Here is a 17,097-nt window from a genome sequence, read left to right on the forward strand (position 1 = left end):
GATAGTTGTCATTGTGTAAGGCAAGTTTTTATTGCTTTTAAATCTGTCTGTAAGGTCTTCTCATCTACTCTCCTCTCTTACAAACATTATTGTTCAGATGTTTTAACTGTGATTGCTTTGGAAAGATTTGCTATTCAGTGTTGGCGCTTTGTGGGCACATATCCCACTGTGTTGAAATAAGCAAGCTGAATTCCAGGCTCAGCTGCCTCCACTATAATAAGGTTGAGGACAAGGTTAAAGTCCTGCTGGGAGCACCTCATTCTGTGTTTATGATGTGTGAGAGTATGCCAGTTTATGCTGAAGCTATTCAGGGTCAAGCGTTTGATTGCTAGGCAGCAAATTTTAAATGATGCTAAATAGGAGTGAAAAACTATGTGCATTGATCTGAAGGTGGTGATTCAACTGCATCAAATTAGAAAACGTTTAATTGATTATACCCCAATTTTAAAAATGTTCCATTACTATGTAAATTGTTCTTGTGGTCACACTTGTGCATTTACTGTAACTTCAAAATGAATTCTGAATTGTGTCAAAATAATTGAATCATCAGAATCAGAATCACTTCTTTCGCCAAAGGTACCGCACACAGGAATTTAACTTGGTCGGTCGGCGCAAGAGCATGTAAAAGCATGATATGACATTTACACCCCGATGCTGAACTCTTTGTGCTGGTTTATGTCATGTTACACCAGTGAGGACATTCCAGTTTTTGCACATAGGTCACTTAAATATCTCCTAGGTGAGGAGGTGAAGAATCCGCAGAGGGCCATCCCCATCGGCATCGTCTCCTCTCTCCTCATCTGCTTCGTGGCCTACTTTGGAGTGTCGGCCGCTCTCACCATGATGATGCCGTATTACATGCTGGACAAGAACAGCCCTCTGCCCGTGGCCTTTAAGTATGTGGGCTGGGAGGGGGCCACCTACGCAGTGGCTATAGGCTCATTATGTGCTCTTTCCACCAGGTAAGCACAAAGCTAACTGCATGTGCATGGAACTGCATGCTGCATGTGCAAAAGGGTTCAATTCACAACCAGTTCTTTCCTCCTCCTTCTCCTCCTCCTCCTCCTCCTTCATGCTTCAGTTCTGAGTTATTGCTTTGAAATGATTCAGAATATTCAGTGCTGTAGGTAGCCACAGATTTCTAGTCCAAGACAGGACTGCGAAACAGGACTGCAGTGCCTGGTCAAAGTATGAATAATAAACAAGTACACACAACGTCTTCCTGGCCTTTTTACTTGAAATTAAATAAATGAATAGGAATATTAATATGCATGCATGTGCTACACTGAGTTTTGTTTGTAGAATGCGCTGAATTTACATAGAAAGTTTGTGCGCCCTCCAGTTTAAAAGTTTAATTTACATTAATTTTTCTTTTTTGGATTTGTGCTGCGCATCAAGATTTTACAGGGTAGTTTTCACTACATTATTCTTAGGCCAGATTTATTCCTGACTGTCTTACTGGCCACAAGCTTTGCTTTAAATCTGCCTGAAAGGTGGAGCCAGAGGAGGACAGAAAGAGGTGATTTAGGATTGAGCCCTGCTGCCTGTGCATGAGTGCATTTGTATATTTGTCTAAGGTCATACATATGAGCCCCTTGCTAAAAATATGCAGTGAGATTTGGCATGGAGTGTTGAGTCGTAAATCATATTTCAAAGTTATGTAAGTGGAAGTGATTCAGGGCCATGTGTGGTAATCATGCAAAACACCCTGCCAGAGATATGGCCTCTAGCCATTCTTTTTAATCACTTTTTTAATTCTTTAATCATTTTTTAGTAATGTTTGCACAGTTCCTAAGTACTTAAGTGCTTTATATAAGCTAAAAAATGCAAAGAATTTCTCCAAATCAGTTTTCAGAAAAGGAAGGAAACTCCCTTCTGAGGATATCTCTAAAAGTGGGAGGAGCTTTTGAAAAGCTAGTGCCTTAGGGTGGATTTTTGGGGGAGGGCTGTCCCCAAATGTGTTTTTTCCCATTACATGGTAGGAAGGTAAATAACTGATGTTACAAACTGATGAAGCTGAGGAATGTAAAGCTGTGCTGCACTGCATGACACGACAAACAACATAGAAAAGTTTTAGACCAGAACGCCCCTTTAAATGTTAGATGTGTTACCTCAGATATGTTAAAATAAGATTAACCAATAAGTTGCTGTAATTCAATTTTCATAAAGAAGATGCTGACCACACCAGACAGAACCAGCCTTATGTTTTAACATTTGTTGGACTTGATCTTTTTTTTCCTGGGAAATCTAATCACTCTCTGACTTGGTATGTGGTGTGGGGCTGTTTGTGGCATTTTGTTCAAGTGCCATGAACTGTCTAAACTGTTGCTTTATCGCTTATTCTGATGAAACCACAGCAGCGTCTGTCAGCTGTTTGGGTTTCATCACAGACTGTGAATGCACTTTGCCATAAGACAGTGATTGCAGTTTGTCATTCTTTGACTTGCATGCCATGGCCTGTCCCCCCCCCCTCGTCTCTCACGCTAGCTTGATTGGCGCCATGTTCCCAACGCCCCGGGTCTTGTGGGCAATGGCAGATGACGGGCTGCTCTTCAAATACATCGCTGAAATAAACCCGAAAACAAAAACCCCCTTACGTGCTACTCTAACATCAGGCCTTATGGCAGGTGAGAATGGCTCTTAATACTACTAACATGTATTGGCCTTGAGATTGAGACTCAGCAGAGCTGTCCTGCTGTGCTCTTGACTGTCACTGTGCATGCAGTACCTAGTCATGTGTATCTGGTGTCGGGAGTCTGTTATTGGTTTGGGCTCAGAAAAAGCATGTAGAGCATGTCTAGCATGTTTGCGAATGGACACCATGTATCCCACGGCATCATGAGGGCTTATGCATTTTTTTTTTCATTCTGTTTATTGTTTTTGTTTTGTGTATTATGATGTACACCTTCCTCGTCCACTCTTCTGTGCCCAGTCTACTGGGTTCCATGTTCCCTCTCCCACGTATTATCTTTGCCATGGCCCGAGATGGTCTCCTCTTCTCTTTTCTGGCCCGCGTGAGCGAGAGGAAGACGCCCATTGTGTCCACAGTATCTGCGGGGGTCTTGTCTGGTAAGAGCGGAGACCGCCAGAAGGAAAATACTAAAACATGCTCTGGTGTAGTCGTAGCGAGAGAATTAATAATCCTGAAGTTTACACCAAAAACAAAGAGATCTTACTAGAACCTTTCAAAACCTGTTCTGTCATTCATTTTACCAGTATGTCAGTTAGGAATGGGTGTTTTCACACAGATTTCACTGTAAACTTGTTATAGTACGGTTGATGCCATACTAGTGGGATTGATAACTAGCTTTTTCAGTAGCTTCACTGTATTGTGTTTTTACTTTTATATCCTTGCTGTTATAACAAAACCTCAAATCTCAAAATCAGTAACTTTACAGAAAAACTAAAAAACTGTAATTTAACAAAATTATAATTCAGGTAATTTGGGACCATTTCTGCCAATTTATCATAAAAGGTTCACATGATGTAACAGCCATCAAAGAGTAACAAATGGAGTTACTATAACAGTGATATATTTTGCAAAACTAAGCCTTTATAAAAATCTAAAGTGTTTGAAATGCGTGACCTTTGAGTCAGAGTGTGCTATAAAGTTTATGATCTACTGTATTTGTCTGCTATATTAATTTTTTGTATTATATGCTACTTTTTTGTCTGTGCCAAACTTTGCACAAGTCTTGTATAAAGTAGTGGTTTCCTGGTCCTGGAGTTCTGCACATTGAAGTGTTTTCCTGGCTTTTGCACACCCACTTAAACTCAGGAAGGGCTTCTTTGCTGATGGAAGTTGCAGTTATTGCCAGCAATAACAAAAGCATAGTGCAGATTCTAGACTTTAAAAATTCATCATCAGTCTTCATTAGAAGAAAAGGGAGTTGTTTGTTATGATTTGCAGTTGATTAAAAGTTATAGTTGCGCATACAATAAAAAGCATTCTGTACTTTTTTGGGTTATTTTTGTCACAGTTTTGAACTAGTGGGGTTTCCATTCAAATATTTAGCAAATTTTAATTTTTTTTAAAAAGTTGGAAATTGTAAATTTTGTGTTGTGTTGTTATATTTCCCTTTCACATTTTTGCTATTTTTATGCACATAAAAATCCCTGAATGGAAAAGCCAGAAATTAAAAAAATGCCTAAATATCGCAAAAGGTTTTTATGCTTGGATGAGGGGCAAAAGTTTGTTTATTGCTAAAGAAAAATAAATGGTGTCATAGCAAGAACAAAACTCATCTGTTTGCCGCTACATCTTTTCAAAAGTGTTTGCCTCGTTGGTGTTCGCAAGGTTTCGGTGTACAGCTAAATACAGTTTTGAACACACGGTGAGCGTGACGTCGTACATCGAAAGCTTCTGACATCATCTTTAAGAATATGTGTATAACTATAGTTGAAAGAAATCATTGCTGAATCATTCGCATTTTCTTTTATCAACCTTTTGGAAATTCACTTAAAATGGACAAAATGATTGAGCGGAAAATCAGAATGTCAGTATAGAATGTAGATCAAATGAATCTGAATAAAAAAAATCAATTCTTACATAACTAAGTGATTAACTTTTTACACAGTAGCTATAAAATGCAATTTCAGCCTATTTTAGAGGTTCATTTTTAACACAGTAAGACTAACACATTTTTAATTAAATTACAAATTTCAGCAATTTTTTAATTATATTTTGAATTCAAATATTTTATTTGATTATATCAATAAAAATATTCACCTAGTCAGTTTCTTGGAATGGCCACAAGGAGGCCTGCAAAAATTAATTGGGTTAATTGTGTAAATTTTAATATTATCCTTTTAGTATTACATTTAAATAGTATAAATAATATACAATGACAGCAACATCTGTAGCCTTCCAAGGGTAAGTTAGCTCAGTTCAGCTGTGTTAGAGCAGGGAAAATGTGCAAGCCGGGGTGTTGCTGGACCACCGTTGCATAACACTTCTGTTAGGAAATTTGGCTCCATGGTAATTGTAGCAGAAAAATGCAAACAGAGATAAAAGGACAAGGTCAGTCATCTGAACACTCTGTCATTATCTCTTGTCTATGCAACTTTTAAATGTTTTATTTGTGTTTCTAATCCTTTGAACTTTTAAAAGGGAGATTTACTGTAGACATTATTGTCTCTGTACAGTTAGAAAATGTTGCCGGTGACAGTAAGTGACGTCACTATTTATAGATTACTGTGTTTTGCCAGAAACACTGAGCCTGTTCCTGGTGACGAGATGCTTTTAATTATTTTTGTAATATATATAATGTTAGCATTTTTGTGAACTGCGTAAAATAGTAGGGACTTAATAGAATAACATATGTATGTATGTATGTGTGTGTGTGTGTGTGTGTGTATATATATATGTCTGAACCCGGTTATTATTATTATAATTATTATTATAAGACATACATTAATTTTTGTCTATAATAAGTCAGAATGTATAAGTTTGGGCACCCCTGGTCAAATGACATGCTATGCTGATTTTCTAAGTGACAATAAGTGAACACAGAACACACTTCTGCACATTTTAACGCACAATTACGGTTTATTTAATGAATTTAACGTATTGGAAGAAACAACAATGTGCAAAAGTAATGAAAAGTAATGATTTTATTTATTTGTTTATTCTTTGCAATATGTTCAACACAGCTAATAAATTGTGCACTGAAATTTGCAGAAAATGAAATATTTAGGTTTTTACTTATTTTCTCAAAAAATAATCGATAAAACGTAATTTGACCAGCGGTTTTGCATATGACTGTATGTCCATCTAAAGGGTTGTACTGTTTGAAAGTATGTCTACATCAGTGCTGAATTCTCTGTGTGTGTGTGTGTGTGTGTGTGTGTGTGTGTGTGTGTGTGTGTGTGTGTACACGTGTTCTTTCTGCTCCTGCACAGCCATCATGGCGTTCCTGTTCGACCTGAAGGATCTAGTTGATCTGATGTCTATTGGCACGCTCCTTGCGTACACTCTGGTTGCTGCCTGTGTGCTGGTGCTCAGGTGAGGCTCTTAGTGTGCTGTGAGTCATCAGTAAATACCGACTTCTATAAAACGTACACAGAAACCTACTAAACTTACTACTGCTGAGGAATTTAGTAGGTCATGTTTTAAGTCAACATTGTTTCACACTAAGCAGAACAGGATCAACAGTTCCAGAATAGAAAGCTATTTGTGTCTGGCCTGAAAAATGATAACTGATAACTCTGCAGTCCCAGCAGTCTCCACCTAGTGGAAAGCACAGCCCCTTCATGGCGGGCAACTATAATGGTTTATTTATCCACAAATAAGAAAAGGATATCCTTTCTTTGTGAGAACATTCTGAGAAATGACCGAGGTTTCTTAACGACTGTATGTGGTAGGTACGTTTCTTAACTACTGTATGTGGACACTTCAGACTGTTATATAGTTTACGCTATATTACACACCAGTAAAATTATGCTCAAGATCATTCAATGCTGGCAAGAGCCTCACACTGGATAACTAAACAAGCCAAGAAATTCAAGTGTGTTTCATTGACTAGAGCAGAGCCTTTGACTGTGTCGACCATGTAGAATTCTGGAACGTCCTCAGGAAAATGTGGATAATAAAGCATTTAATATTTTAATGAGGAATCTTTACACTGGTCAACAAGCCACAGACATGACAGAAAATGGTCAAGTAGACTGGTTCCACATCTGCAAAGGAGTTAGACAAGGTTTCATACTGTCAACATACTTGTTTAACATATAATGAGAGAAGCAGGACTGGAGCATCATGATCAGGGATTCAAGATTAATGGAAGAAACACAAATGACCTTCAATATGCAGATGATGCTCTTAGCAGATAATCAGGATGATCTGAAGGCCCTGATTAGGAAAGTTAAAGAACAGAGGGAAAAGATGTAACTCAATACGAAGTAAACAGAGGTAATGGAAACTGGAAAGACAACTAACTTTACCATTGATAGAAAAGATGTAGAAGTGTTTTTGCCTGCTTGAGTAAATTTATTAAGGACAAAGGATCCAGGAGTCAAGGAACATGTCATAAATCAAACTGGACAAAAAAAAGCAGGATAGAAAACATTCATACCTTTGAACACTGGAGTTGGCAGCGATTTTTGAGAGTGTATTAGATGACAAAGAAAAAAAACGAATGGATCTTTGACCAAATCAAGCCTTACCTCTCACTCCAGGAACATAAACAAACCGAAGCTCTCTTGTTTTGGATGTATCATGAGAAGAAGTCGTTCAGAGAAGTTCATTGGAAAAGACAGTTATGGTTGGAACAGTTGAAGGCAAAAGGGGAATAGAATGGCTGGCAACAAGATGGATGGAGACAATCAAAGGAATCATGATCAACCCATGAAGAAACCTGAAGAACTGAACCAAAGACACAATATTTTGGAGAAAAAGTGTCTATTTGGTCACCATGAGGACTTGAATGGACTTGATGGCACTTAATAGTAATAGTTACTGAGCCACTGGCAATCACACTGAGGGGTCAGACCCCAAATGTCTTCATTGAACCCCTTATATTGTTACTTATACAATTTACAGCCACAGCTCACCACTGCGCACCACTGATTACCAAAAAATGTAATAGTTTATAGTTAATAGTTTATAGTTGTTGCTGAATAACACATTTTAAGATTTAATAACCAAATAATCAGCCTAGGGTTTAAAGGTTAACAGATACAGCATAATTAAGGCTGAAAATCTATGACCATACAACTATTGGATTTGATTACAGTTCTTTCAGAAACTATTCAATGTATTCTGAAATCTTAGATTACACCACAATTCTATTCATCTTATTTTAGTATGATTTAGAATTATTTTGAAAAATACGCTTAGTATACTAGTGTGACTAGAGAAGGTATTTACACAGTAGTGAAATACAGACAATAAAAGATGAAGTGGAATACAGATAGTATGTGGATTTTTACATTTTAAGATTGCCTGAGATTTTATGTTGATGTATTCTAATCTATTATAAAATACTGTCACATTTAAAAATCTTTGCTGTTTAGTCAGCATCTTCAGATATTGTGTTAAACCCCAGGTCATAAATGCTTGCAGAAAATCCTAACAGAGAATGTGTTTGTGTTTCAGATACCAGCCAGAGCATCCTACGCCGGTGTACCACATGGCAAACACACATGAGGAGCTGGAGCTGAGTGAATCATCCAGCGCCACAAGTATGGGCATTCTGCCTGGCATGGAGGAGCGCTTCAGCTTCAAAACACTACTCTTCCCCGACAACACGGAGCCGTCCAGCCTTTCTGGCTCTGCTGTCAATGTCTGCGCCAGCATGCTAGGTAGGACACGAATGATGGACGCTGTTGTTTGTTTCCATTTCTGTCCTGTTATTCCGAGCAGCACTGCATTGCCCATTGGTAGGGTTGTAAAAATACGTCGCATCGTGACCTACTATTGCATAAATAGTTCCTTCAGTTACATTTGTGTAGTTTTAAAAATAATTCTGAATCATACCAAAATAATCGGGTCGTGTTGAATGGTGGTGAAATTTGACATTTGATAATGCATTCATTCATTCCCTCTTGAATCGTAAACAAGTAACATGGTAAGGTCACCTAACATTTAACCTATTTAGAGAAGATGTATGTACATCCAAACTGTTGTTCCAACTAAAGACTAACCATTCCTAGCCATGTAGTTAACACAACTGCATGGTAAAAGGTCAAGTGTTCTTTTGGTCATTGTGTACCTACACCGATCAGGCATAACATTATGACCACCTCCTTGTTTCTACGCTCATTGTCCATTTTATCAGCTCCACTTACTATATAGGTGCACTTTGTAGTTCTACAATTACAGACTGTTTCTCTGCATACTTTGTTAGCCCCCTTTTCACCTGTTCTTCAGTGGGCAGGACCCCCATGAACCCTCACACAACATATGGGTGGTGGATCATTCTCAGCACTGCAGTAACACTGACGTGGTGGTGGTGTGTTGGTGTGTGTTATGCTGGTACGAGTGGATCAAACACTGCAGCGCTGCTGGAGTTTTTAAACACTGTGTCCACTCACCGTCCACTCTATTAGACATTTCTACTCTGTCAGTCCACCTTGTAGAGGTAAAGTCAGAGACGATAGCTCATCTGCTGCTACACAGTTTGTGTTGGTCATCCTCTAATCCTTCATCAGTGGTCACAGGACGCTGCCCACAGGTGGACTTGTTTGGTGGACTATTCTCAGTCCAGCAGTGACACTGAGGTGTTTAAAAACTCCAGCAGCACTGCTGTGTCTGATCCACTCAGACCAGCACAACACACACAAACACACCACCATCACATCAGTGTTACTGCAGTGCTGAGAATGATCCACCACCCAAATAGGTCTAAGGTGTTTCTGCCCACTGAAGAACAGGGTAAAAGGGGGCTAACAAAGTATGCAGAGAAACAGATGGACTACAGTCTGTAACTGTAGAACTACAAAGTGCACCTATATAGTAAGTGGAGCTGATAAAATGGACAATGAGCGTAAAAACAAGGAGGTGGTCATAATGTTATGCCTGATCGATATATAGCACTTGGGGATTTGTTGGCGATGTAACGTGTGTCTGGGCTGCAGGCTTCCTGATCCTGGCTTTCAGCATTTTGGCCGTTCAAGGGGGCGCAGCCAGCTGGAGCGTAGCTATCCTCAGTGTGATAGCCATGGTGTGCCTCATTCTGACTTTCATCGTCTGGAGACAGCCACAGAGTAAAAGCAAGCTTTCCTTTAAGGTTAGTGCTGTGCCAAGTTATATTTGTGAGTTAGACAGATGTACTATATGTACAGCCCTGCTCAGTTATGGCGTGTTTAAGAAATTTTTTGTATTTCTTATATTGATCTATTTTGGATTTTTGGCCAGTAATCATGGGCAGTTCCACCCATTAGCTAGGTCTCCCCCCTATCTCTATATGTCACTTCCCCTATCACACAATGCTGTCAAGCTGGGGGGGTGAAGGCTAGCATGTACTTCCTCCAAAACACCTGAGTCGGCCACCGCATCTATTCAAACTGTTGCTAATGCAGCATCATTGGACAGCTCAGCACACTCGGAGAAGAATGCTAACTTCCAGAGCTGTTACATCAGCTACCATTGTGCTGATTGATGTGAGGAGAGAGGGTCATCCCAAAAAAAGAGCAAGAATTATGTTCTCTTGGTGTTGCATCACCAGCAGTCGAACTCACAACTCACAGCAACCTTCATCATGAACATCTGTAAATAGTCTGGATGCTCAGAGCACACAATAAAAAGTTTTGCTCATTTGCATATCAGTAATACAAAAAGGCATAAAGGCGTAGGTAATAAACAGTGTATTGAACAGCCCTAAAATAATATGAAATAAACTTTTGTTAGTTTCACTGTGACCCTTTTACTTCTTCTTCCAGGTGCCTCTGCTACCCTTCATTCCTGTGGTTAGCATGTTCGTTAATGTGTATCTGATGATGCAGTTGGACAGAGGGACGTGGATACGCTTCGCGTTGTGGCTGTCCATCGGTATGTGCAAATTCACATGCTGCAGTGCAGGGAGACTGTCTAAAGACTTCAGATTGACATGCCAAACACAATCTAATTAGGAAATCCTCTGAATTTTGTTCAGTATATTTGGGAAACTGTCACATTCATAACAAAACTAGTATTACTGAAATCAGTGTACAGAAACAAAAAAACTAAAAAATTGAGCTAAAATATCTCGACAGTGATGATGTATAGAATTCTATACATCCTTTATACATCTATGCTTTTCTTGTTTTAAATATTCAGGAGTTTATGGCCATGAGTTTCACAAAACAGTGAAAATAACTAAGGTTAATTAACTGAAAGAAAAATTTCCATTTACACCACCTGGCCAAAAGTATGTGGACATGCAACGTGACATCTATATGGGCTTTTTGAGCATCTCATTCCAAAGCCGTGGGCATTAATATGAAGTTGTTCCCCCTTTGCTAAAATAACAACCTTGACTCTTAAGGGGAAGCTTTCTAGTAGGTTTTGGAGCATTGCTGTGGAGATTCTCTTCCATTCAGCCACAGGAGTATTAGTCAGGTCAGCATGATGTTAGGTGAGAAGGCATGGCATGCTTTAGGTATTCCAATTCATCCCAAAGGTATTTGATGTTGGTTAAGGTCCGGACTTTGTGTAGGCCACACCATGCCAGACCATTTCTTTATGCACCTCCCTTTGGGCATGGGACAAGCTTGTACAGTATTCTCCAGAATGTCACTGTATACTGTAGTATGAAGAATTGTCTTCACTGGAACCAACGGACCAAACCCAAAGCATTAAAACAGCCCAAGATCATTATTGCTTCTCCACCAAACTTTACATTTGGCACTGTATTCAGGCAGGTAGTGTTCTCCTGGAATCCACAAAACCCAGATTTGCCTGTCAAACTGCCAGATGATGAAGTGTGATTTCCACTGCTCCAGAGTCCAATAATGAAGTGGTTAACACCACTCCAGCCAATGGCTGGCTGTGCATGTGCTCGTGGTCATGTAGTGTAGTTGCAAAGGATTATTTACAACGATGTAGAGTTTCAAATTCCTTTTATCAATTTCTGCTTCTCAGGCTTGGTGATCTACTTTGGCTACGGAATAAGGCACAGCTCGGAAGGTGCTCTGGTTCGCTCTAGCCCCGATATAGAGCTTGATCCGTGCAAGTCCAACTGTGCCCATAATGGGGACACCGTGTCACATGAAAAGGAAGCTTTCCTCTACACCAGACGGGAGAATGGCGTTGATGAGGACGGCGAGCTCTGAGAGAGAGCTCACCAAATGAGCCTCTGTGCTGTCTGCGTCTGTGTGGAGCATGACACTAGATGGCACTGAAAAGCACCAACAGGCTGAGTGTGGGGAGATACAGCACTGTGGTTGTTTAGGTATGTCACTTCCTTATGAGGGAGTCTTGTGAGGGGGCTCTAAATTAGAGATGGCACAATATCGCCTTTTTCCGATACTGAAACCTTGAGTATAGGCTGAAACCAATATAATCAGATTCTTTTTTTCCTTAAAAATGAGCTATTTTTAATTGAAGAACTTGATTTAAGATTTTAAGGCCATCTAAAGGTATGAAATGTTTCCACACAGCTGACACTAACCCAGATACGACAGATGAAAATTAGCCTATCGGTCTAACTCTGGCTCATTTACAGTTCTGTTGATCCTATTTATTAATGGGCACTGTCCCTGACAAATAAATTACATACATACATACATACATACATCATCTAAACCGCTTATCCTTCTGGGTCGCGGTGGGGTGCTGGAGCCTATCCCAGCTGTCATTGGGCGGAAGGCAGGATACCCACCCAATGACAAATAAATTAGTAAATACATAAATAAATTCCCACTGATGTGCTTTGCTGAATATCTAGCTATTCCTTCTTATGTTACCATTAAGCTACATGTGGCTACTGTTATCTCTTGGCACACCTTATTTCGCTTTAGCTTATGCTGCGCTCCAAGCAATTTTGTAATATTTCAGATGAGATTTGCTACAGAATTGTATTCCTCCTTTTTTCCTCTGATATTCGATCTGCCATTTTTTTTGCTGGTATCAGCCCGACATTGATTCTGGATATTGTATCGGTGCCATCTCTTCTTTGAACTGTCAGCTAGTGATTTGCCTTTAAAATTCTGACAACTCAGGATTTTGTACCCAGCTTAGAATAACTCTGAGAAACCAAAACAAACAGAAGACGTCTTGTCTGAGGACAGCTTAGGTATATTTTGATGATAGGCTCATTCGACTGCGGTTTATTACTGTGTGCATGTCTGGTTGTAAACAGAGATCATTTGTGTTGCTCGATGGCTGCTATCATCATCAGACTGCACTTGCACCAATGTCTTAACAGGACAGACAATATTACAGTCAACATAGTTGTAACAGAATCAGGACTGTTCAACTTCTAGCAGTGCTCTCTGTTTAACAATTTAGAGTGTTTATTAAAGAAGTTCACGCCATGGCTGGATTAATGCTTCCTGATTTAGTTTTTACTCTAGTCTGTTTGAGACCACACTCTGCTTACGGAAGCTTTTCTGCTGCTTTAAACTGACTTGATACAGATTCTTTTGACACACAATGTACTCAGAAAATACTTCAGAACACAAATGACAAACTGAATGTGCTCTTTTCTCCATAACTGAGGGTTTTATGAACATTAGGTCATGTATAGGTAATAGGCTATTGTGGTTAGTAGGTTATTATTGCATTACGTTCAGTGGAATTTTTCTTGGATGGAAACACTAGCTCTCCAATACTCACTAGGACTGATGGGTGACAAATTAAAGGTAAAACCAACATTAAATGTCTTACTAAGGTGTTGAGCTGCCACAAGCTCCCAGAACAGCTTGGCATATATTCTACAAGTCTGGAACTGTACTGGAGGGATAAAACATCTTTCTTGCAAACAGTATTTATATTGTTCTACTGATTTGCAGTGATCTTTCTATCTAAGGTGACAAATAGACCAAATCATGCCAGCAAAATAACTCCCACACAATAACAAACTCTCTAGACACCCACATTGTAGGCGTCAAAACATTCAGGCCTTTAGTGTTTAGTTGTCCCCCGTCATTTGGCCTCGTCATTTTCCCAGCACCATTTTGAGGGCTGTTCCATTACTTTATTAGTGGGCAAAGCTCTTTATAAGCCATAGCAATAAACTACTTTAAAATGCTTAATAATTCAAAACCATAACATTTGAATTACTGCGCTTAAGTTACAAACTACTCCATCTGTTATACATGACAGTTGGTACAGCTTTATCACTTCACTCTGCTAGCATGCTAACAGCTAAAAACCACAAAAAGAAAGGCAGAACACCACAGCTCTAGACCACGTTTATAGACAGACAAAGCACTTACACAAACATTATGTAGGTTATGCTCAAACTTTAAAAAAAAACAAAAACATTTTGTATTGTAAAGTTTGCATGGCTTGCCAGTTAGCTCACTGAAGCTAACTCGCCAAGGGCGAGTGTGTTCCGTTTGAATAATCTGGCCCTTGCTGTCCCCTCCTCCCCTTCTGCTGCTTTCCAAAATTGAGGTCACTTAGGTCTGTTCAGCATTTTTGTACATGCCACAGAAATGTGCTATATAAATAAACTTGCCTTGCCATAGAGCATGATAGGACATTGATGCAGTACACGTGTCTGGAAACATCTGCACTTGTTTCTCCATTCAATTATTCAGCTTTTTCCTTTGATTTGTCAGCCATCTGTATCTAACTTCATGTACAAAGAGTATGATTTTTATATCTGGTAAAATCAAATGGTTTCTAAAAGAAAATGATGACTCTGATGTATTTCCCCCAGTCTGTTTAACAGTCAGGACTTGGCCTACAAACTGGATATTAATGTGAACCAACGCTGTAACTATGGTGTTGCCCACCTGCACACTAGTTTACGAAGAAACGCATCACATTTTTGCAATGAGCTTTCAATCAAGCAGCTATGCATAGACAGAACATGCAGTGTGTGCAGTCAAAATTCTGTTTATATTCTTGGCAGTAAATTATTTGTAAATTGTGAACGAAGCTTTTTATAATGTCAGAACCTGAAATGTGTATGCAGAAATTTGTGTCATGGTTTGGTTTATAGTTTATAGGTAAAAAAAGAAAAGCAAAAATCTCTTTGCAGTTTTGTTGCTGGACCGATCCTGAAAAAAAAATAGAACATGTTTAAACATTTGAAAGAAATTACACAGCATTTCATCCACACTCACAGACCTTAAGATATTTGCAGACCAGAGGACTTTTTTAACAAAGATTCTCAATTAGCTTGGTAAACAAAAGTCAGTACCATCCAGTAAGAGAATGTAAGGAATGTACTTTTTTGGACAAATCTTACTTTAGATTTACATTTTCCAGGTAGCTGAGAATTCCTGGTTTCTTTTTTTCCCTGAACTTTGTTATGTTGACTGAATTTTGGACTTTGAATGATTGTTTCCCTTTTCAGAACAAGATTAGCAATAATCAAACCTCCCATTAAAAATGTATGTGTTTGTCAGCTCCTGTAATGTAATGAAATGCTGTTTACAGTATCTCACGGTGTTCTTTGTCCTTTTCGTTGGACCATTTCTACTGTGATTTGTATATTTAGTGCAAAAAAAGCCTGGAATGGTTGTGAGCCATATGTCCTTTGGTGTAGTTTTAGAACACTGTGTTTTTCCTGTTTCACTTGCTGCTGTAAATAAAATGCTTTTTTTGTGATACTTTTATCCCTCTTTATTATATGAAAGTTAGTTATCTTTATTAGTCTATAACCGGGGGGCAATATGACAACATGTTAACGTTACAGTGATAAACCATCACTTTGATTTAGACCAGTTTAGACCAATTATAGAGAGCCTATAAACAAAAACAACAACAGGAGTAAGATAACTGCATAAACTTAAATAGTAACAAGTAGCTGATTGGACATCATACCATTCAGTTTATAACCCACCCTTACCCATAACACATTTTCGTCATATTCCAGTAGTATAACACTGTTCAGAATACACCAACTGGCCACTTTATTATGTTCACCTTCTTGTCACACTTATTGTCCAGTTCATCAGCTCCTCTTACCACATAGATGCACATTATAGTTCTACAATTACAGACTGCAGTCCATCTGCTTCTCTGCATACTGTGTTAGCCCCCTTTACAGGACCACCACAGAGCAGGTATTATTTGGGTTGTGGATCATTCTCAGCACTGCAGTGACACTGGTGGTGGTGTGTTAGCGTGTGTTGCACTGGTACGAGTGGATCAAACACAGCAGTGCTGCTGGAGTTTTTAAACACTGTGTCCACTCACCGTCCACTCTATTAGACACTCCTACCTTGTTGATCCACCTTGTGGATGTAAAGTCAGAGAAAGTAGTTCATCTGCTGCTGCACAGTTTGTGTTGGTCATCGTCTAGTCCTTCATCAGTGGTCACATGATGCTGTTGGCTGGATATTTTTGATTCTCAGTCCAGCAGTGACACTGAGGTGTTTAAAAACTCCAGCAACACTGCTGTGTCTGATCCACTCAGACCAGCCCAACACACGCCAACACATCTGAAGTGCTGAGAATGATCCTCCGCCCAAATAATACCTGGTCAGTGGTGGTCCTGTACAGTAAAGGCTAACAAAGCATGCAGAGAAACTGATGTGCTCCTATATGGTAAACTGAAGTGATAAGATGAACAGCATGAGTAGAAATAAGGAGGTGGTTTTAATAAAGGTGCCGGTCGGCGTAAACGTGCCGCTCCAGTTTGCTGCTAGTTCGTCTTTTGACCACTGGGAGGCGCTATTTACACGTTACGGTAAACATCCAGCTGGAGCACTTTGGAGGAGCGAAGGTGGGCTAGAGAGAAAGGATGCTCTGCTCCCAGCAGCGTTGTAAGATTTTTTCCCACACCCGTATTCCGACACGCCCCGCCTTCCTGTGCTAGGATTGGCTAGTAGTTCATACACATCGAATTTTGTTTAGTTTAAACTACTGGCATATTCGACTGCAAGCAGCTGGAAACTACCAGCCAATCGGAGGTCTGGTGAGTACAAACTACGAACTACTAGCCAATCCCACCTCGGAAGTTGTCGGAATAGGGGCGCAAAAAAACCGCATCACTAGCCAATCCAAGCGCGGTAGCCAAGACATTACAATCCAGTCACAGTGCAGAGAGGCGGGGTTTGGTCGGAGAACGGGTGGAGGAAACTATCGAAATAAATAAAGAAATAAACAACGCCTCGCAGCATCGCGCGATTGGATTTTCCCTCGTCATCCCTGAGAGAGCGCGAGGGAGCGCGCGCGCGGGCAGCAGGGAAGAAGAGGGTTTAAAGGGAGGCAGGATTTTCAGCGCGAGATTTTTAAAGGTAAGTGCGCAATCAGTGATGAGGTTACATGCAGCTGGTTCTGTCAGCCTGGTGCTCTGCTATTGTTATGGGGGTCTTCATTAAGACGCTGTCAGTGTGCACATGTTCCTACAGCCGATCCAGTAACGCTGTCTGGGTTCAGATAAATGTGCGTGCATGCTGGAATTCTTTGTTCCTTCAAGAAACATCACGCTGGACTGGTCAGGTTGGCCGCGGAACAAAGAGGTGCGCTCGTGTGGAAACCCACTTGGGCTGCTGTCT

General features: G+C 39.9%; 2 protein-coding genes across 7 annotated transcripts in view; both read left to right on the plus strand.

Moving 5' to 3' along the window:
* The window catches only part of slc7a1a (solute carrier family 7 member 1a), a 30,182-nt gene extending 14,978 nt beyond the window's left edge, over positions 1 to 15,204 (plus strand). For 5 of the 6 annotated variants that reach the window (XM_036595773.1, XM_036595771.1, XM_036595770.1 and 2 more), the window contains 7 exons: positions 740 to 962; positions 2,488 to 2,627; positions 5,902 to 6,004; positions 8,096 to 8,301; positions 9,577 to 9,728; positions 10,381 to 10,489; positions 11,561 to 15,204. In XM_036595773.1, the coding sequence (XP_036451666.1) occupies positions 740 to 962; positions 2,488 to 2,627; positions 5,902 to 6,004; positions 8,096 to 8,301; positions 9,577 to 9,728; positions 10,381 to 10,489; positions 11,561 to 11,751 (1,124 nt within the window). In that variant the 3' untranslated portion in view covers positions 11,752 to 15,204. Of the gene's footprint in view, positions 1 to 739; positions 963 to 2,487; positions 2,628 to 2,932; positions 3,070 to 5,901; positions 6,005 to 8,095; positions 8,302 to 9,576; positions 9,729 to 10,380; positions 10,490 to 11,560 lie in introns of all 6 variants that reach the window. The other variant, XM_036595774.1, reaches the window with a different exon arrangement.
* A 1,531-nt stretch (positions 15,205 to 16,735) lies between these two features.
* Positions 16,736 to 17,097, plus strand: part of mtus2a (microtubule associated tumor suppressor candidate 2a) — a 115,832-nt gene continuing 115,470 nt past the window's right edge. The window contains exon 1 of the mRNA XM_036595775.1: positions 16,736 to 16,836. The gene's annotated coding sequence lies outside the window, so the exon portion shown is untranslated. The remainder of the gene's footprint in view (positions 16,837 to 17,097) is intronic.

The sequence above is a fragment of the Colossoma macropomum genome, unplaced genomic scaffold (genome assembly GCF_904425465.1).
Source record: "Colossoma macropomum unplaced genomic scaffold, Colossoma_macropomum, whole genome shotgun sequence".
NCBI lineage: Eukaryota > Metazoa > Chordata > Actinopteri > Characiformes > Serrasalmidae > Colossoma > Colossoma macropomum.